General features: G+C 48.1%; 3 protein-coding genes across 6 annotated transcripts in view; 1 reads left to right on the forward strand and 2 right to left on the reverse strand.

The window, feature by feature from the left end:
* The window catches only part of LOC139603903 (zinc finger protein 239-like), a 256,414-nt gene that overhangs the window by 222,095 nt on the left and 12,134 nt on the right, over window positions 1–22,185 (forward strand). The window lies entirely within an intron of this gene.
* The window catches only part of LOC139603907 (zinc finger protein 436-like), a 623,778-nt gene that overhangs the window by 180,813 nt on the left and 420,780 nt on the right, over window positions 1–22,185 (reverse strand). The window lies entirely within an intron of this gene.
* LOC139603891 (zinc finger protein 436-like) overlaps window positions 3,225–22,185 on the reverse strand; it is a 158,428-nt gene continuing 139,467 nt past the window's right edge. Inside the window, exon 2 of the mRNA XM_071454893.1 lies at window positions 3,225–4,710. Within this exon, the coding sequence (XP_071310994.1) occupies window positions 3,704–4,696 (993 nt within the window). The 5' untranslated portion in view covers window positions 4,697–4,710 and the 3' untranslated portion in view covers window positions 3,225–3,703. The remainder of the gene's footprint in view (window positions 4,711–22,185) is intronic.

Raw genomic sequence — 22,185 nt, forward strand, 5'->3', positions numbered from 1 at the left:
GAGGCAAGTAATCAAGGAAACTTGGGAGAAAATAGGAACATGGATGAAACCCATGGGCCAGAAAGACTGTATTCTAAGTGATGGCACACTAGGAACCCCTATGGGAGAATCAGGAGGCATCACACAATGGCAATGCTATTTGCCACACTATAAAAAGATTATAGAAAATGTTACAGAAACCACTCTGGTATGGAAGTGTGAGGCCAAGGATCAGGAAGATCAGACAGAGCCTTGGGACAGTGCATGGTCTGTGAGTATCCTTCAAAGATTCCAATGTATGGCAAACACCCCTTGGTGCATTAAGTGGGAAGGCTCCGAGAATGAAACAGATCCAGCAGTAACAAACACTGCCACCAGTAGCAGAACGAGGGCAGACCAAGTAAGTTGGTGGGCATGTAATAAAACTTAAGACTGCACTTCTGATGATGCAGAGATAAAGCAGATGCCACCCCTGGCAATAGCCCTACAAACTGGCTGTGCTTGCAGAGGGATCAAACATAAACAAGGCAGAGTGAATTATAAAGCAGTTGTAGGATGTACCAGGAGTACAGTCCGAGGTCCAGGACAATTTGTATGGGCAGCAAGCAATGGCACCTGGACAACACATCTGCCTGTAGATGGGAAAGTAAAGGAAATTACTTTAGGCCTCCCAACCTCATGTCCAATTTGGAAAAAGTCCCCATTTAACGGAAAACATGAACTTGTGCAGATAAGAGCAAGACGAGAAGTTCTAGACAATGAAAATCCAGATGACACTTGGCAAGAACCCTCTAGTGGAGTGAAATTTGGGTGGGCCCGAGAGTCTTTGCTTGGTCCTACAGCAAACTATCAGAGTAGGGAGATGCTGTACAAACTTACAGGTCAGGTTGATAGACTGGCAAGAGTCACCCGGGAAGGATTTAAAGAATTAAGCCAGCACAAAAATGACTTTACAAAATCGATTAGCCTTAGATTTGTTACTCCTGAAAGAGCATGGAGTATGTGGATTTTTAAAGGGACGGGTTGGTCACTGCTGCGTTCACATCCCAAATGTAACTGCAGATGTAGAATATGACATCAATCAGTTGAAACAAAGAGAGCATGAAGCACAAGAAGAGCAAAAGGATTTGACTACGACCTGGCTAGGCAAAATCTTTAAAGGGTTAGGGTGGAATGTGAGTTCATGGATTAAATCTATCATTGAGAGTGTGATAATCTTACTAATTGTATTCTTAGCAATTTGGTTAGTTCACAGCATCTTAAAAGGAGAGATACAGAAGAAAACGTCCTGGAACCAGAAGATAATAAAGGCTCTGACACGAGATCCACCCCCACCATCTTCTGGTTCTCCAGTGCGTGACAGCATCCACGACAACGTTTACATCAACCATGGACTTGAAGAGCATCAAGAATAAATTGAGAAATAAAGGCCTATATCAAGTGAAAACATTTACACCTATAGTGAAGTGAAAATGCTTTCAAAGGGGGGAGAATGATAGTGGGGCCCTGGAAAAATGTCAAAAATAGACTCTGAAAATGTTAGGCTTTGTGCTTGCCAGATCATGTGAAATTGCACCTGCGTAAGCAGAACATGATAAATGATATAATTGTTAGATGTGATGATTGTTTAGTAATTAAATATAATTACTGTATAATCATAGGAAGAACCATGAGAAACTATGTTAGAAGTTTGAGGGGGGCCACAAGGAGCCCATGCTTGGCTGAAATCTATGTATACAATAGAACAATTGAAGTTTAATCATTAACATGAAAGTTATATAATGATAGAATATAAAAACATGTTCATCCCGAACCCATGTCGGAGTCAGATTTGGGTTGGTACCCCTGACACCCAGAGCTCTTCAATAAAAGCACCTGCATATAATCATTCTGGTGATTATGTGTTTCTGAATGCTAATATACCCAGTAAAGTGTTAAACCCTTCCCAGCTGCTGTGCATGAGGCTCTATGAATATGCACCAGGCTGATGTAAGGGGAAAGGTATTTCAGGGGATCCCTGAAGGTAACAGGGTGCTCCTGCCTCAGTGCCAAGATGCACCCAGTTTACATCTTCCAAGAACTGTTTAGCATGGCTCTGCCCTGGATCTGCCTTTTTAGAGCATGCAGATTCCTTGGCTGTGGTTTTAGTCCATTCTCTTTATCACCTCCAGGTTTTGGGCCTTGGTGCACTCTGCCTTCAGACAGGGAGTGCTGATAGTTGGCAGATCTGTACAGGTGTCCTCATCCTGGGTGCATTGGATGTTATCCCACCCAAGCAGGCAGTTTAACACAAGCAGGTATTTCACTGAGCTTAATTAACGACAGAAATAAAAACTATAGAACAAAGCTACTTTAAAAAACAGTCCCAGCCCATATTTGCTCCCAGTCTGTGTGGTCCTGATCCATATGGTCCCAGTCCCTGGGATCCCAGTCCATACAGTCCCAGTCCATATTTGATCCCACTCCAGGCTATCCTGGTCTGGAGGGTTCTGATCCACACGATCCCCATCCATGTGATCCCCGTCCATGTGATCCCAGTCCATATTTGATCCCAGCCCATATTTGATCCCAGCCCATCTTAGATCCCAGTCTGTGGGGTCCCGCACACACTCCCTGGGTCTGGAATTCCAGTTCCCAGCCAGGAAAAAATGTTCCTGCCCTTGAACTTCCTTCCTATCCCCTCAACAAATTGCAATAAAACTATAAACAAAGAAATAATAATTGAAATTAAATAAATTATAATAAAAATAAAATATAAAAATCTCAACTCTTCTTTACAATGATTCAACTCCAACAATGATTTAACTCCAACCAACAATAACTATTACTATAATATTACCAATGCATATAAATAAACAAATTATATATCAGGAAATACCTTTTGAAAATTTTAACTCGATGACTAATGTACTTTAGATAAAAAATATGTAAAGAAACTACCATGCAATCTAACACATCTTAGTTAAACAATTCATATTACAAATATACTAAACACAAGACCAAACACCACTACAATTTCTCAGACATTTCAACCAAACAATTAAACTTTAATAACATCCTTAAGTACTCTTGAAAAATTAAAATTATTTTTAAAACATTAATTGTGTGCAGGTGGTTTTATTTTGATATTGGTTTTTGGATTGTTTGGGTTAGATGATTTAAAAATGGGATTTTTATAGGAATTGAATCAGCTGAGAAGGTGGCACTCGGCAAACAGAACTGACTGAAAATGAACGGGACAGAAATCAGTAACTCTGAAAGTTTTATTTGCTATCAAATACATCCCACACACCCAGCCCCACACAATCCCCATCCCATTGCTCCAAATTGGGATCCCACTTCTACCAATCTCCTTCCAACTCCATCTCAACTTGACAGCTGCGCAATGGAGTGAGTTTGGCCTGGGATTGAGTTTTTGGAGGAAGGAACAAGCAATCTGAGGTGGAATTGAGCCCTTTCGGGTTAAAATTCAGTTATTTTCAGTGGAATTTGAGTAGTTTTGAGGTGACTGTTCCATCCCAATGGACTTTTGGAGGACAGAGAGATGGAGAAGAGAAAAAAATTCAGGCCAAACCAAAGGACAAGCAGCCAGGCGTGTTCCCAACATGGATCACAGGGAATGTGAGTGACCAGGGCTGTGCCCAAAGTGCCTCCTCCAGTGGGGGATGGAGCTGCAGCAGCGCACGAAGCTCTTCCCGCACTCGGGGCACTCGCAGGGCTTCCCTTACCGGTGCCTCCGTTGGTGTTGGGTCAAGTGAGAGCTCCTGGAGAAGCTCTTCCCACACTGGGGACACTCGTAGGGCCTCTCCCCGGTGTGGATGCGCCGGTGCCTGACGAGGTGGGAGTTGTACTTGAATCCCTTCCCACAGTCGGGGCATTGGAATGGCCTCTCATCTGTGTGACTCTGATAGTGCAGGAGGAGAGTGGAGCTGGTCTGAAACCTCTTCCTGCATTTATCACACTCGTAGGGCCTCTCCCCAGTGTGGATGCGCCGGTGGGTGACGAGGGCGGAGTTACGCTTGAATCCCTTCCCACAGTCAGGGCATTGGAAGGGCCTCTCCTCTGTGTGACTCTGATAGTGTAGGAGAAGATGGGACCTGGTCTGAAACCTCTTCCCACACTTGGAGCACTCATAGGGCCTCTCCCCAGTGTGGGTCCTCTGGTGGCTGATCAGGCTGGAGCTCTGGCTGAAGCTCTTCCCACACTCCCCACACTCGTAGGGCCGTTCCCCAGTGTGGGTCCTCTGGTGCCTGATCAGGTTGGAGCTCTGGCTGAAGCTCTTCCCACACTCCCCACACTCGTAGGGCCGTTCCCCAGTGTGGATCCTCTGGTGGCTGATCAGGTTGGAGCTCTGGCTGAAGCTCTTCCCACACTCCCCACACTCGTAGGGCCGTTCCCCAGTGTGGATCCTCTGGTGGCTGATCAGGTGGCAGTTCCACCTGAAGCTCTTCCCACACTCCACGCACGTGTGGGGCTTCTCCCCATCATGGAGCTGCTCATGGAGCACCAGCTCCGAGCTCTGGCTCCATCTCCGGCCGCCTTCCCGGCCCAGGCTGCCTCTTTCCCCCTCACATCCCCGCCATCTGCGTTTGCAGCCCCTCCTCGTGCGGCATCTCCGGGCCTTTTCCTCCCCGTTGGCTTCCTGCGCCGTGGAGCCGCTCAAAACGGCCTCTGCCACCAGGTTCTGCCGCGGGCATTTGTCCTCCCTGCTCTCCATGCTCAGCTCCTGCTCTGGGCGAGGAACGACAAGGACAGCATGGGATTTGCCTCCGTGCCACAGGCAAGGGCAACGAGATCCCCCCAGGGCTGTGCTGCAGCTGGGGGCCCTGCTGGGCTGGGAGATGGAGCAGCACAGAGGGGAAAGGGGCATTCATCGCCAGCTCGTGGCTGTGCACACATCACAAACAGGACTGGACTGCTAGGAACGCGTCTTGAGCTGTTTTATTTTTCAGCATCAGTCTCATTTCTTGGTTATGCCAATGGGAAGATGCCAGCAGCTCACATCCCAGGTAGCAGAAAAAAACCTTAATGTTAAAACTTACTTTAAAAGGTTTTTCACCAATCACACAAAGCAAAAGCATATTGACAGTGGTTCCATCCAAGCACTATTGGTTAAAACCATGCTCCATTACTTCAAACACAATACCTATTTGTAAGCCTTAAAACACGATGAACAGAGCTCCATTATTAAGCTTGGAACTTCCTGATATCTTGCTATATCTACTTTTCTGCAGGTTAGGGAGTTAGTATAGATAAGTGTTAATGCACAGACCGTTGTTCTAATGCTCCTTACTTTCTACTTTTTTATAATTTTTTTGCTGACCAATCTTATGGCTGCTGCAAAGCTATAATCACAGTTCTCCTGTCTCTGAGGCTTGTCTTTTGAAGCTTTCCCAAAACCCTCTAAATTTAAGCATTCCAGAGACACTGACTTCCTCCTCACCTGCTTCAGTGCCCTGGAGCATCTTCCTCTTCCTCACAGCCTCCCAGGGGTTGGCAATGGGAAATCCTGGTTTGGAGAAAACAAGGGATGAGCACATTGAGTTTCAAGGTCCCTCTGCCCAAGTCCATCTCTACAAGTCACCGGCCATCTGGGCTCCAGTAAACCCTCCCAAACACCAAGATGCAGCCCTGAAAAAGCCTCCCAGGAGTTCCCCGTCCCTGGTCCCTCCCCTTTGGTGTTCAGGGGTTCTACCCTGTCCCAGCTGCTGGGGTCACGCTTGGATTGGGGGTCCCCCTTCTCCTGGGTGCCCGCCCTGCCCAGGCTGCTGGCAGTGCCAGCAATGCCAAAAAGCTCCCCCCTCTTGGCTCTCCCCATTTCGGGATGCCGGGGCTGTTTGGGCTCCCGGGCTCCCTTCTCCCCTCATTCTCTGCTCTGGGCTGCAGCGGCTCCAAGGAGTCCCCCCTGCCCCTCTCCAGGCTCTTGAGGCTCCCACCAATGGCGGCGCTCCCCCCTCTCTGGCCTCCCCACTTTGGCCTCCTGGGGCACACAGGGCTCTGCTCCTCCAGGCTGCCTCTGCCGGCAGCCGCCACCGCCACCCCCCGATGTCCCCCCGAGGGGCCTTTTCCGCTCAGCCTTGGACTTCTTCATTCTCCAAACATCCCCCAAAAACCCAACCCAGGGACCCCCCGGGATATCCGGGCCGGGCTCCCCCTCCCCGCTCACCGGAGCCATGGGGGGGGGGGCGATGATCCCACAGGTGGGGGCTGCGAATTCAGGCAGGGCTCGAGACCGCGTGGCTCCCTCAGCTCAGCCTTGATCCGCCTTTGTCCCTCCTCTTCCTCTTCCTCCCGCTCCTCCTCTGTCCTATCTCCACCTCCCTCTCCTCCTCCCCCTAACCCCGCCTCCTTCACTGCTCTTTCTCCTCCCGCTCCTCCTCTTCCATCCCCCCTCCTCCTCCTCCCCTGTCTTATCCCCACCTCCTGCTCCTCTTCCATCCCGCCCCTTCCATTCCTTCTCCTCCTCCTCCCCCCTTACCCCGCCTCCTCCTCCCCCTCCATCCCTGCCCTTCCCTCCCTCCTCCTCCTCCCGCAGCAGCAGCCACACCCTCGGTGCCCCGTTCCCGCAGCCCTCGCAGCCCGCGGCAGCAGCGGCGATGGAGCCGGGCCAGGTCGGCATGGGCAGCGCGGGGCTCTCGGCTGCTCCCAGCCGCTGCGGGCGGGGGGAACCCGGCCCGGGCCAAAGGAGAGGCAAACTGGGAAAACTGGGGGCAGATCACAAAGCTAAGGATGCAGCAGAAAATGGAGCTGAAAGAGTTTCTTTAATATTAACTCCAAACGAGGAAAAACTGGAAATTCCAAAGTTTAGGGAAGCCAAGAAAAAAGAATTAAACAAGATAGGAAATGAACAAGATAAATCAGGGAAATAGAAACTTCTACATGGAAGACAATTACTTAATAAAATGTGCTTACTAGGAAAAGATTAGAAGACGTGCATCAGAAACCCCACTGGCATACTCAAGCTTTGTGTGATCATTTTTTAAGGAATTTTGGGTGCACTGGGATTTTTGGTGTAGCAAAGCAAGTCACTGAAAGATGCTTAATTTGCCAAAGGATAAATAAAAAGGTGATGACAAAAACAACATTAGGAGGTCATGAGTTAGCTCGTCGACCATTTCAAAATATCCAAGCAGAAGTTTAGATTTGTTAGGTTCTGGATTTATTTGGAAAAAAACCCATTTAATCTAGAAGAAAGAGAAGATGCCATATGTTAGACAGGAGATTTTAGGAGAATAAAAATCTTTGAAGTATCAGAAACAGCCGAGGAAAAAACCAAGAAAATAAAAAGGGGAAATGAAAGGGAGGGGAACAAGAGGAAAAGTCAGAAAGAGAGTGGGATCCTCTGCAGCTCTTGTCCCCTCCGTTGGCGGCCGAGGCGCCTGTCCCGGGTCCCGGCTCGCTGCCCGCCTCAGCTCCGCCTGCCCCGGTTTCCATCCCAGGTGCGGGCTCACTGCCCAGGGCAGCTCCACCTGCCCCGGCGCTGGCGGTGAATTTGTGTGCCCTGGCCCCACTGCCCGGCCCGCGGCCGCTCTGCCGGCCATGCTGGGCAAGATGGGGTTGCTCTGTCCTGCCGCGTGGGCCGAGGTCACCGCGCCGACCGCACCGAGGGCGGGTCCCAGCCATCCCATCCCCGCCTGCCCTGCCCGTGCCAGCTGCGCTGGGCAGCGCCGCTGCTGCTGCCGGGGTCTCCCACCTGCCTTTTCTCTGCCGGGAGCTGCCGGATCAGCCGCCAGAAGCCATGTGGGGGCTGCCCACGCTCCGGCTCGGCCTCCACGGGAAGATCCCCCTCTGGCGATTCCGGCAGCAGACCCTGCCCACACTCCCACCGAGCCTCGGCGGGATATCCTCCCCTGACCCCTCCTGCTCTGAGTTACGTCCCCTTGGTAACCACAGCTCCGGCTGTTCAGGGAAAATCCCTCTCTCTACAGGAAGCACCTTATCGAAACACTAGGAGCTCAGTTAAAAGGCAGCCCTCTCCAAATTCTTTCTCAAAACACGGGAGAAAGGCTACAGAAGGTAAAAAAGTGAAAGAGTTAGGTGAAGGGATTGCTCTATTGCCGTTAAGAGAGGTTCCCATGGCAGGGATGCGCTGCCCCGCCCCGCGGGAGCCACCGGCGCCCCTGCCGGCCGTGCCCGGAACTGCACCCAAGGGGAAAGCGCCGCGGCCGAAAGGCCGGGACCGGCTCCGGGCTCTGTTTGTTGGCACTGCCGGAGCTGTTGATACACACTACTATTATTATATTATACACACTAGTAAAGAACCGTTATTCCTAATCCCATATCTTTGCCTGAGAGCCCCTTGATTTCACTATCCTAAAAATTAAGAGGGAGGGGGTTTGCATTCTCCATTCCAAGAGAGGCTTTTTCTGCCTTCCCAAGCAGACACTGTCTTGTAAAGCAAGACAAGCACCCACAGGCACTGAGGGGGGCTGCAGGAGGGGCAGAAGAAGGCCCTGCAGCACTTGGGCACAAAGGCCCAGCAGGTGAATGCAAGAAGGGAGCAGCAAAAGGCCACGCTGAAGGCAAAGGCCAGGGCAGAGCTCCTACAGCCCCTGAGGGATCAGCCCCAGGGCCCAAGGGGGCCCCAGCACCCAGGGCACAGCTCGGCCACAAGCACCCGGCAGAGGCATTGCCCTCCTCGGCAGGGCACAGCCCACCCAAACAGCCCCTGGCAAGGAATCAGGGCTCCGGCTGCAGGGCACAAGGACACTGCAAGCAGAGACAGCAGCACCCTCAGGACCAGCAAGTCCAGCCCGTGATGGACATGGATTGGCAGGGCTGTCACAGCTCCCATCACACCAGGGACCCTCCACACTGGAGCCCTTGAGAACATTCAGGTGGGTCTGCATTGAGAGGAGGCATTTCCTGATGGACACAGGGGCCTCTCAATCTGCTCTGAATCTTAGACCTAAAGGGGAAAATAGTAAAGGAATATTTTAATTTTTAAGGGAATGAGTGGGAAAGATGAGCAGGTATGATTTGTTCAACCACTATTAGAAGCTGTGGGGGATAGGTTTGAAATAAATGAATTTCTTTTTCTTCTTCCTGTGATTGTAATTAACTAGGAAGGAGGTTGAGAGCTGGATTTTAATACTGTAAAAAGGGATACAGAGGCTAGTTCTGTTGTACCTCTGTGTCAAAAGTCTGACAAGGCCTATGCTGAAGTGAACCCAGAAGTGTGGGCAGCCCCAGGGAAATACAGAAAATTAGATATGGAGCCTCTACAAATTAAAGCAACCAGGACAAGCAATACCCTGTTCCAAGAGAGGGAAGGAAGGGCTTACAGCCTGGTATTGAGTCCCTGTTAAAGGCAGGGCTTTTGGAGCCAAGGATGTCTCCCTGCAACACTCCTATCTTGCCAGTCAACAAACTGGAGGGATGGACCCAAGGAGGAAACACAGAATTTTCAAGTGTTAAAATTAAGATTAACTGAGGCGAGTGGCCTGGGCCTTCCAGACAGGGAAAAAGAATTTGAATTATAGGTGGACGTTAAACAGGGTCTTGCCAAAGGAATTCTTGTGCTAAAATGTTTAACCCAGTGGCCAGAGAGCAGCCTCATTGTCTGCAGAATTGTGCAGCCACAGCTTCCGTGGGAGCAGAGGCCTGAAAACTGATGACAACAGGAGGATCTCCTAGAGTTCAAGTCTGGCATCAAGTTAAAGCTTTGACAACCAAAAGAGCCTCTAAATGGATGAGCAGGGCTCGGTGATTACAGTATGAAACTTGTTCAGTGGCACAGGAGGATTCAGAACTGAGGACAGGGCAAGGGTTTAACCCAGCCTCCTGTTTGAACAGCCTGGAGAGGGGCTGGCAAGGAACCCAGGACTGCACTCAAGGGACAGAGCTCCCGAGCCCGGCTGGGAGAGATTGATGGGACATTCCCTGGCCTGAGGGAGACAATGTGTTTGTGGATGGCTCTGCAAGGGCAGCAGAAGGGAAAAGAGCTACAAGACAGGCTGTTATTAAGGAAGGGGAATCAGACAAAGCGCAGGTCACCGCCCCATGCTCAGCTCAACCCGCGGAGCTGTGGGTGCTTGTAAGAGCCTGGCACTGAAATGCCCTGAGCAGGAAGGCTTCAAAATCTTCTGCTGACACCATGGCACCTAACAGGGGGGCAAAAGCAATTCTGACTGCTTCAGCAAGCACTGGATCACTTATTAACCTATTTCTAAAAGAAATAATTCAAAGATAACGGATTGTGGAAGCAATAGATTCAGATGGGGAACTCATTTTACAGGAAAGACCCTTCAGGGGGTTATGGCAGCTTTAGGAATACAATGGGACCTCCATAACCCCTGGCAAGCCCAGAGCTCGGGTTGGGTAGAAAGAATGAATGGGGAAATAAAGAAACACCTTTGGAAGCCGGAGATGGAAACCAAGATGCCATGGGTACAGCTTTTGCCATTGGCCTTGGCAAGAAAAAGAGCCAGACCCAAGGCAGATATTCAATTATCTCCCTTGGAATTCATGTCTGGAATTCCTTACCTGGGCAATTCTCCACCTAGTGCAGGGTGGAAATAAGGGATGTAAATTTAAGGCAGGCTGTAGCCAGGATCCTGTCTCCTGTGGAATCTCTCCCCCAGGAAGCTGGGCTGGCACAGAGCCTGCCCTGGGACTTTGCTGTTGCCAACACCCAGCCAGGCCATCGGCTCCTGCCTAAGGAGTGCAAAGCAGCACCACTGGTGGCCAAGGGGCCCACGCCAAGTGTCCCTGAGGCCAGAAACAGCCGCCAGCACAGCTGAGCACGGAGGGACCCCTCAGCCTGGCCTCAGGGGCTCTGAAGCCCCGGAGATTTGCACTTCCCGCCTGCAGCAGGACCATGGGAGCCGCCCCTGAGCCTGCCCTGAAGGCAACGCAGCAGCAGCCAGGGCTCCACAGCGGGCCAAGCCCCTGGGCCTGCCCACAGATCCTCTGCTCAAACCCTCGGGAATCCTGGCCACCCTCCCCTGGCACCTCCAGCCACTGCGGCCAAGCCTCGCTGCCGCTGCTGCAGCTCCAGCGCTGGCTGGGCCTGCACTGCCACAGCTGCTGGGGAGCACCGCGGCACAATTCCACCCTGGGGCTCACTCACACCCACACTCTGGGCTGCCTGCGACTGCACTGCTGCAAAATGTACCCATCCTGCTTCTTTTAAATCTTCTTTCTCTGCTCAGAAAGGTTTCTCTACTCAAAGGTTTGCCTTTGGGAAAGAAATTTTAAAGGTTTTATTTAAGGGGTTCCCAGTCTGTTCGGATGTTAAACTCATCTCCACCACTCAATGGAGGCGAGTTTAACATCCGAACAGACTGGGAATAGCCCAAAAGACACCCACAGAGATAAGGACCAGCAACAAAACATCAACGCCCCGCAGCAAACAGCAACCAACAGCTACCCCAGACACTGCCCCCGGCACAGCTGGAGACACCTGGTCTGGAAAAGGCTGAGAAGGAAATCCAGGAGTGTGGGCGGAATTCACAGCAGAGGGGAAGAAATCCGGGTCCAACAGGAAACCAAACACTAAAAACTTACACGACTTGGAAGCAATGAACATTAAAGCAGTGGATTTAGATTGGTTCAGACTAGGTAAATTTTAGGAAAAATCGAGTAAAACTGACATGTCATGGAATGATGTTTTCTGCACAGCTGGGCTATGTGTGGATGAAAGTATTTCTGTTGCACATCCTGGCCAGAACCAAGTAATGCCTTGACTCTCTCACACGAAAGAGATTCTTGGAGAGTTTTTGTTTTCCCTACAGTTTCAGTGATAAGATTACAACATGAGAAACATTTTTTATAATAATCCTACTTTATATTGTCAGGTAGGTTTGGGACAGAAGGGTGAGAATCAATTTTTGGTCTGGGTTTTTCCATGTTCGCCTTTATGTTGCATTTTGCAAAATTGAAGAGCTTTAAACGTGATACTTTTAACTCTTAAATAGTTAATACTTTTTTTAAAAAAAGCAGGGTGAAGCTGCAAAGGGAAACAGCAAATGGAGAATGTGGGGAAAACTTTACTATAAATAAATGGGGGGGAATTGAGATGAGGGACTACATTTTGTTCGTCATGAAAAAGAGACCAGTGTGTTACAAGAGTTGTCTGCTGACTATTTCTGTACTACTTCATGAGATATGAGCTACAAGGATACCAGGGAAGGGGTTGCAGGAGCCCACACATAGTCCCACGCAGCAAATGGTACAAACAGATAACTCACAGAAATAACGACCAGGGAAAGGCTGGGGAAAGGGCAGGGGCAGATAAACACCCAGCAGGGAAACCTTTCCCGCTGACAAATGGTACAAGCAGATAACTCACAGAGATAACGACCAGGGAAAAGCTGGGGAAGGGGCAGGGGCAGATAAACAGTCTGCAAGGCAGGATATTTGCTTGCTTAAGCTTGATAGGGCACAGTTTGCAAGGCAGGACATTTGCTTGCTTAAGCTTGATAGGGCACATATTGCGTTAATCATAAGATTTTGGTAATTTTCCACAGAGAAGTCACCAAATAAGGACATAGGGTGAAGAAGACGCGGCTGAGGAAGACTCCGCAGCCTTTATCACCCACCACCAGGAGACAGAAGGATGACCCCCTAGCAACAAGCAGTGCAGGCGCAGAGAACTCTGAGATAACATGGACTCCTGAAGGATAGAGAGGATAAAAGGACTGAATCAGAAACTAGTTGGTGCGGCAGTTGGTGGAGCGGAGACTCCCCTGTCGCCCAGCGCTGAGCCTTTGCTTACGTAGTATAACTGCTTCAATAATTAATAAATTCTTTGATTGGAAATTACTCGTTTTGAGTCAATTTTATAACAGTTTGGTGCCGTGACTCGGATGAGAGTTTGGATCGGGTAAGATCTACCCAGAGTGGGGGGCGCCTCATCCAGTGCTTTCCGGGTGGCCCCTCTGGGAGAACCTCCGCCACTCTCACCGACGACCCTAAAATATATACTAGTAAGCAAACGGGACAAATTATACCGGTGAACCCCTTAATAATCTGTGCACGGAGTCCGGACGAAGACGCAGGACGCGTAAGTATAAAAGGGAATCCGTTCGGGCGGGGTTGGGATCCCGGAGTGTGGCGGTGGACAAGTGTGAATGAGAGGAGGGCCGGCAGCCGGACTCTCCAAGTGAGTGCGGACCCTTGAGTAGTGCGGTTCCCGTAGACCCGCGAGGGCTCGGGCCACAAAAAAGGGGAAGTGAAAGGAATTTGAGAGTGAAAGAAGGCACTCCAGACAAATGGGGCAGGGGAAAAGCAAGACCCCAACCCAAGTCAAACTCCCCCCATTCCAAGGGACAGTCCCCTAGGATTTATGCTTAGTAATTGGAAGCATTACCCGGGGACCGAGACTAAGGATAGGGCCAGAATGATACATTATTGCATGGAAGTATGGGGTTGGAAAGAGATTTCCAAAAAAGTTTTTTGGCCCATGTTTGGATCATCTGAAGACTGGGTTCGACAGGACTCGAACCTATGGGTAAATTCTAAAGAGCCCTTCTCGCAAGAGGAGAGTGATTATGCCAAAATATGGGTAGCAAGACCCGAAGTGTATGTTTTCCAATTAAGAGAAGGGAAAGGGGATCCGGACAAAAAGGGGAAGAGGGACAATAATTTGGGCGACTTAATTAAAGCACCGCCCCCATATGTCCCACCGCTAGCACCCAATGCCCCACCACCTCCACAACCACCTGCACCGAACAATGATGAAGAGGGTAACCAAGGGGAGGTTAACCAAACCGGTTACCAAGGCCCGATTACAAGGAGCCGCAGTAGGGTTGAGACGGGGTTATTCCCTCTACGGGAGATGCCCATGGGTGGACCACAGGCGGGTATAGGATTTATTACTGTCCCCTTGAGTTTGGCAGATGTACGAGACTTTAAGAAGGACATGGGACATTTATTAGAGGACCCTTTTGGGGTAGCCGAGAGGGTCGACCAGTTCTTAGGACCAAACATCTATACCTGGGAAGAAATGCAGTCCATTTTGGGCATTCTGTTCTCTACTGAAGAACGGAATATGATAAGAAGGGAAGGAATGTGTATTTGGGACACGCAGCATGTCCAAGGCCCGGCTGTGGACGCTAAATGGCCCCTACAGAACCCCCATTGGGACCACCAAAATGCGGCACATAGAACACATATGCAGGATTTAAGGACCATAATTATTCAGGGGATTAGGGACTCAGTCCCGAGGGGGCAAAATATAGATCGGGCATTCAACGATAGGCAAAAGAAGGACGAGTCGCCTACGGAATGGCTCGAGAGATTACGGCGGAACTTACGATTGTACTCCAGAATGGACCCTGATAGCCAAACTTTACAGTCAATGCTGAAAGTCCATTTCGTTTTAAAATCGTGGGACGACATAAAGAAGAAAATCCAGAAGTTAGAGGACTGGCAGGACAGGGGGCTGGATGAACTGCTTAGGGAGGCACAGAAAGTATATGTCCGTAGGGACGACGAAAGAGACCGCAGACAAGTAAGGTTGATGGTCGCAGCAACAGGTGGGGGGAGGTACCAAAGAGAAGGGCGAAAGGGAGGTTCGAGTGAACAAAAAGAGAAAAGTATAGGGGAGTCAGAAGGGGTGAAGGTGTGTTTTTATTGCGGAAAAAAAGGGCATTTTAAGCAAGAATGTAGAGTCCGAATCAGAGACGAGAAGCAGTTCCAAATGGACTAGGGGGGTCAGGGGCTCTATTTGGTGGGGACCCGGAAAAATCATAAAGAGCCCTTGATAAAACTTAAAGTGGGTCCCCACAACCAAGAAATTGAATTCTTGGTAGATACGGGGGCAGAAAGATCCACGGTACAGAACCTACCAAAAGGATGTACCATCTCTAAAGAAACTGCCACTGTCATAGGGGCAAAAGGGGAACCTTTTGAAGTACAAATCATAAAAAATGTGACTATAGAATCAGGATCCAAAATAGGGATGGGAAATCTATTATTGGTACCCGAGTCAGATTATAATCTGCTCGGGCGAGACATGATTATAGAATTAGGGATTAGTATAGGTGTAGATAATAAGGAATTAAAAATTAAATTATGCCCTTTAAGGGTAGAAGATGAAAAGCAAATTAACCCCGAAGTCTGGTACACGCCTGAGAGCGTGGGACAGCTAAAAATCACTCCATTTTCGGTAACTATCAAAAATCCGGATGTCCCCGTCCGAATTAAGCAATACCCATTATCCCCAGAAGGGAGACGAGGATTAAAACCAGAAATAGAAAGGTTGTTGGATAATGGATTGTTAGAACCCTGCATGTCTCCGTTCAATACTCCCATCCTACCAGTTAAAAAGCCAAACGGCACCTATCGATTGGTGCATGATTTAAGGGAAATAAACAAGCGAATGTAGCCCGGTTCCCGGTGGTGGCAAATCCTTATACCCTCTTGACTAAACTGGGGCCTGAGAATTTATGGTACAGTGTTATAGATCTCAAAGATGCCTTTTGGGCATGCCCTTTGGCTAAAGAAAGCCGGGATTATTTTGCATTTGAATGGGAAGACCCCGATACGGGAAGGAGACAACAATTAAGATGGACGGTACTCCCTCAAGGATTCACTGAGTCCCCTAATCTCTTCGGGCAGGCTTTAGAGCAAATTTTACAGGATTACCAAGCGGGGCCAGGGGTTACATTAATCCAATACGTAGATGATCTACTCCTGGCGGGGCAGCAGGAAGAGAATGTACGGAAAGAAAGTATTAAGTTATTGAACTTTTTAGGCTTAAAGGGATTGAAAGTCTCCAAGGCAAAACTACAATTTGTCGAAGAAGAAGTAAAATACCTAGGCCATTATCTAAAGAAAGGAGAGAAGAGAATAGACCCCGAACGAATACAGGCGATTTTAGCATTACCAATTCCAAGAAATAAGAGACAAATCAGGCAAATACTTGGACTAACTGGTTATTGTCGACAATGGATTGAAAACTACAGTAGTAAGGCGACTTTCTTGTATCAGAAACTTACTCAAGAGGGACTCCTAAAATGGGATCAGGAGGACACTGAAAGGCTGCAAGAGCTTAAAGAGAGCCTAATCCATGCCCCGGTATTAAGTTTACCTAATACTACTAGACCCTTCTTTTTGTTCATAAACGTAGACAAGGGGGTCGCATATGGGGTCCTTACTCAAGAATGGGCAGAGAAAAGGAAACCGGTGGCTTATCTATCAAAGATCTTGGACCCAGTAAGCAGAGGATGGCCTACGTGCTTACAAGCAATTGTAGGATGTGCTTTTTTGGTAGAAGAAGCCCGGAAAATTACATTTAATAGCAGCCTGAAAGTGCTGTCCCCCCATAACATACGGGGAGTCTTACAGCAAAAGGCTGAAAAATGGATCTCAGACGCAAGGCTTCTAAAATATGAAGGAATATTAATTGAGGCTCCAAATTTAACTCTAGAAACTACTAATATCCAAAATCCAGCTTCCTTCTTATATGGAGGACCAGAAGAAGCACTAACACATGATTGTATAGTGACTATAGAAGAACAGACAAAAATCAGACCAGATTTGGAAGAAGAAGAATTGGAAAAAGGAGGAAGACTGTTTGTGGATGGATCCTCCAGAGTAGTTGAGGGAAGGAGAAAATCAGGATATGCTATCATAAGGGGACCCAACCTGGAAGTGATAGAATCGGGACCCCTTAGTGGATCCTGGTCCGCCCAAGCATGTGAACTATATGCTGTACTACGAGCCCTGGAATGGTTAACAGGAAAAGATGGGACTATTTTGACGGACTCGAAATATAGCTATGGGGTAGTCCATACATTTGGCAAAATATGGGAGGAAAGAGGACTAATAAATTCACAAGGGAAAGATTTAGTTCACCGTAAATTAATATTAGACGTGCTCAGTGCCCTACGAAAACCCCGAAAAATAGCTATAGTTCACCTGAAAGGTCACCAGAAAGGACTGGATTTGAGAAGTAGGGGAAATAATGCAGCTGACCAGGAGGCTAAACGGGCTGCCCTGAGACTCCTCACCTTGCAGGAAAACATAGAACACTCCCAAACACCAGAACCTGACCCCGACATCAAGTTTAATAAAGAGGAAGAGAATAAAATACAAAAACTAGGAGCTAAAAGGGATGCACAAGGAGCATGGAAATTAGCAGATGGCAGAGAAATAATACCTAGAGCATTGGCACATAGATTACTGACTAAGATACATCAAAAAACACATTGGGGATCACAGGGACTGGTAGATTATTTTGCTGCAAAGTATGTGAGTGTGGGAATCTGGGACATTGCCAAACAAGTAACCAGAGGATGCCTAATTTGCTTACAAGTAAATAGAAAAAATTTGAGAAAATTACCGGAGGGAGGCCGACCGCTAGCGAAAAGGCCTTTCTCCCACATTCAGATAGATTTCACCGAGCTCCCCAAAGTAGGGAGAACCAAATATTTATTGGTCTTGGTGGACCACCTAACACATTTTGTGGAAGCCTTCCCAACCGTAAGAGAAACAGCCAAAGTAGTTACGAAAATATTGATGGAAGAGATAATCCCGAGATATGGGGTCCCAGAAGTCATTGACTCAGATAGAGGGCCGCATTTTATTTCCCAAGTTACCCAAAACTTAGCAACAGCTCTGGGCATACGGTGGGAACAACATGCCCCCTGGCATCCCCAGAGCTCTGGACGAGTTGAACGAATAAATGGGGAAATAAAAAAGCAATTGACCAAACTGGTAGCAGAAACCAATTTGACCTGGGTTAAATGTATTCCTCTAGCGTTGCTAAATATAAGAACAAGACCTAGAGCTGATTTAGGGGTATCACCCTTTGAAATGATGTATGGGATGCCGTATAACCTAGAAAATCCTAACGAACATCCTGTCATTAATGACACATGTACGCAAAAATATTTGGTGGAATTGACAAAGTACAGAAAAGCATTATGGGAAAAAGGTATGTTAGCACAACGGCCTCCTTTAGATTTTATCTTACACCAGGTACAGCCAGGAGATTGGGTGCTCGTGAAAAGCTGGAAAGAAAACCCCTTGACTCCAAGGTGGGAAGGACCGTTCCAAGTACTCCTCAGCACAGAAGCAGCCATACGAACCGCTGAAAAAGGATGGACTCATGCTAGTCGCATAAAAGGACCGGTAAAACCCCCTCACAGCTGGGAGGTTTGCAGTCTCCCGGGAGAAACCAAATTAAAGCTGAAACGAACTGATAAATGATTTGGATAATAATCTGGGTTGGAGATAACCATTATCTCCAAACCCAGCTAATAGGGAATCGGGAGGCTCTTGGATATTGCAAACTCTTAGAGGACGAGTTGAGAAAGCCCTACTTTAAGTCCCCAAGATTAGAACATAAAGGGCACACATGGGAGGGGGAAAAAGCACAAAACAAAGATATTAGGTTAAAGTGTAACTGGTTAGATTGTGACTGTCACCCCCTTGTATGCTTTTCCTGTAAATTGTGTCATGAACCTTGGTGGTCTCATTGTCGGAGTGGTAGAACACCTAGGGGAATTTGTACGCCGTGCTATGAGAAAGAGAGGAGACTAACTTCTATCATTCTTAGTAGCAGAGTTGCTACGGGGGAGGTAAAGCTTGGATCTGACGAGTGGTGGGAAACCTTTTCCAAAGGGGTAAATCCTGATCGGTTCTGCTACCACCCTAACGAACCGATCCCCTTTCTCCTGGACATCCTGGAAGTGGTGTGTCGGAAGAAAGCCCCCAATTTGCGGCGTGACCTCTCATTAATAAAAGCTGATAACTGGGCCGCCAGTGCTAAAAAGTGGAAACGGGAGGTTTATCCGGCTCCTGAAGAATACCCCTGCTGCCGAGAAGATGGTAAACCCCGAGGCTCGCAGCAAACGAGTCGTCGGGCGAGGCAGAGAGGTAATAACCAGTGGAGTCCATCGGAAGCCCCGACCCCCATATGAGATGTCCAGGAAATGTTGGCCGTCCTGCCCCAGGATTGGTAACCCACCACTGGGGAAACCAAAGGTAAAATTCAACCTGAGCTCCGACAATGACAGCCCCAAATTACAAGCCTTAATTCTTTTCTGGTGCATCATAACAAGTTCAGGGGCAGAAGGGTATTCACATCAACCCTTCAAATGGTCACTGATTAGATGGGAAGACCAGTATGTTATCCAGACCAAAATCACGTCTGGCGCACCCAGCTTTTTATGTACTTTGTGTGATTTAATACCTGTAAATCCATGTTTAAATCAGTTTGGATGTTATTTTTGTCCAAGCTCAAACCCGGGAAAAGGGTATTGTAACTATCCAGGACACTTTTACTGTGCTTATTGGGACTGTGTATCAGTAAGCTCCTTTGGGGGGAACGAGGACGGGTTTATTAGAACTGGATGGGGTCCATACGGGTGTACACAGCCCACTTCCACATATACCCAGAAAGAAGGCGGGTTAGATGGAACATGCAATATGATTTACATTAATGTGACAAAACCATATGACCAAGTCTGGTTATTAGGGAAAATGTGGGGAGCCCGATTATGGGAACCAGGGACAGACAGAAGGGGGCACTTTATAATCCAAAAGACAACCGTGCCACACGACCCCGAACCAATTGGACCAAACCAGGCGATAGCTGGAGAACTAACGCTAGGAGAAAATAATGGAAATGAATCAGAAACAGCCCCAACCACTAGTTTTCCAGAAATGTATAAGCAAAACTTTACTGATTCGACCCGAGGACCTGAAAACCCGGGAGAAGGGGACTTGTGGAAAATATTACAGGCCACTTTCCTAGTCCTGAATGAGACCCATCCAAATCTAACTGAGGAATGTTGGCTGTGTTACACCGTAAACCCCCCGTTCTATGAAGCCCTAGGGGTAACAGCAAAAAGCAGACGAGTAAATGGGACCAACCCAGCTAGGTGCCTATGGAAAAAAGAAGGAGAAGAATCGAGAGGGATAACCTTGGCAAGGGTAACGGGGAGAGGAAGATGTATAGGACGAGTACCAGTGGAAAAACGACATCTATGTCAGGTTATGGGGAATTTGAGTGACCCTAAGAAACCTGCCAGCTGGATACTGCCAGCAGCAAATACTAAATGGGTCTGTAACACTCTCGGAGTCACCCCATGTATAAATATAGACCGATTTAATGAATCCAGTGACTTTTGTATTCAAGTATTGATAGTACCCAGAGTCCTTTACCACCCCGTAGAGTATGTTTATGAACAATATCAAAATATAGGACCCCACATAGTGAAACGAGAAATATTCACAACCTTCACTGTAGCAATGTTACTAGGAATAGGTGCAGCCGGGACAGGAACAGGAATAGCCTCACTCATACAGCAACACCGAGGATTCCAAGAACTAAGAGCCTCTGTAGATGAAGACCTCAGGAGGATCGAAACCTCCATCAAAGACCTCACAGAATCATTAGATTCCCTAGCAGAGGTAGCCTTACAAAATCGAAGGGGGTTAAATCTATTATTCCTGCAACAAGGAGGACTATGTGCTGCTTTAAGAGAAGAATGCTGCACATATGTAAACAAGAGTGGAATTATACAGGACTCAATGGCAAAACTAAGGGAGGGGCTAGAAAGAAGACAAAGAGAAAGGGAAAAACACCAAAGCTGCTATGAATCTTGGTTTAACTATTCTCCTTGGCTTACAACTTTATTATCAACGATAGCGGGTCCACTACTTCTCTTACTATTGGGACTCACGTTTGGCCCTTGTATTTTTAATAAATTGATTAGCATTGTAAAAGGCAGATTAGAAGCTGCTCACCTTATGCTCACACGAGCAAAATACGAAACCTTGAAGATGGATGATCCAGAAGAATCTCTGGAGCTCAGCAAAAGGGAATTAGAGTGTTTTGACGAACAAAATTGAGTATCAAAACAAAGGGGGGATTGAGATGAGGGACTACATTTTGTTCGTCACGAAAAAGAGACCAGTGTGTTACAAGAGTTGTCTGCTGACTATTTCTGTACTACTTCATGAGATATGAGCCACAAGGATACCAGGGAAGGGGTTGCAGGAGCCCACACATAGTCCCACCCAGCAAATGGTACAAACAGATAACTCACAGAAATAACGACCAGGGAAAGGCTGGGGAAGGGGCAGGGGCAGATAAACAGTCTGCAAGGCAGGATATTTGCTTGCTTAAGCTTGATAGGGCACAGTTTGCAAGGCAGGACATTTGCTTGCTTAAGCTTGATAGGGCACATATTGCGTTAATCATAAGATTTTGGTAATTTTCCATGGAGAAGTCACCAAATAAGTGTGGGATCTCAGCACATCGTTCCCGATGTCCAGAGATGCCAGGAGAACCCTTGGGGGTCTCGAAAATCCTGGAATGTTGCCAAGAGTGTTTGGTGGCTTGATTTTGATCCATCCACAGAAGTAACAAGAGTTTGAGGACAAGAGAATCACTTTAGAGTACAAGGTGTAAAAGAGACACATTTAGAGGGTGAGATACAGACTTTAAGGTTTTTGGTATAGGGGGATTATGGAGACAAGATGGAGGGATCAGGGCGTGTCTTGTCCTTCTTCTTTCTTCTTCTTGTCCTCCATCTCCTGTGATGATGTTGGCACTTGGAGATTGGTTTATGGTGAAGGTGCACTTGCTAACATGGGTGAAAAGCATTGGGAAATAAAGGTAAATATTGTATACGTAGGTTTTAGTATAAAAAGACATGACCGCCCCATGGGTGGTCAGAGAGTGCCTGTGACTGCTTGCAGATCAGACCTCTGTTGGGCAGACAGAAAAATTTTGTAGATAAGAAATAATAAACAACCTGAAGACCGAAAGCTGAAGAGTCCAGACTCGTCCTTTGCATTGCGTGCCACCCAAGAACCGCCCTACCCGTGTCGGGGCAGAGACAGACAGACAGACAGACAGACAGACAGCCGGACCCGACAAATAAGGACATAGGGTGAAGAAGACGTGGCTGAGGAAGACTCCGCAGCCTTTATCACCGACCACCAGGAGACAGAAGGATGACCCCCTAGCAACAACCAGCGCAGGCGCAGAGAACTCTGAGATAACATGGACTCCTGAAGGATGGAGAGGATAAAAGGACTGAATCAGAAACTAGTTGGGGCGGCAGTAGGTGGAGCGGAGACTCCCCTGTCGCCCAGCGCTGAGCCTTTGCTTACGTAGTATAACTGCTTCAATAATTAATAAATTCTTTGATTGGAAATTACTCGTTTTGAGTCAATTTTATAACAATGGGGTGTCCAGGGGGTCCCTGTGCCCAGGAAAGGGGGTGCACGGGCCCCGGTGTT

This window comes from Agelaius tricolor, unplaced genomic scaffold, assembly GCF_023055355.1.
Source record: "Agelaius tricolor isolate 1412-34295 unplaced genomic scaffold, bAgeTri1.0.p SCAF_42, whole genome shotgun sequence".
Lineage (NCBI taxonomy): Eukaryota > Metazoa > Chordata > Aves > Passeriformes > Icteridae > Agelaius > Agelaius tricolor.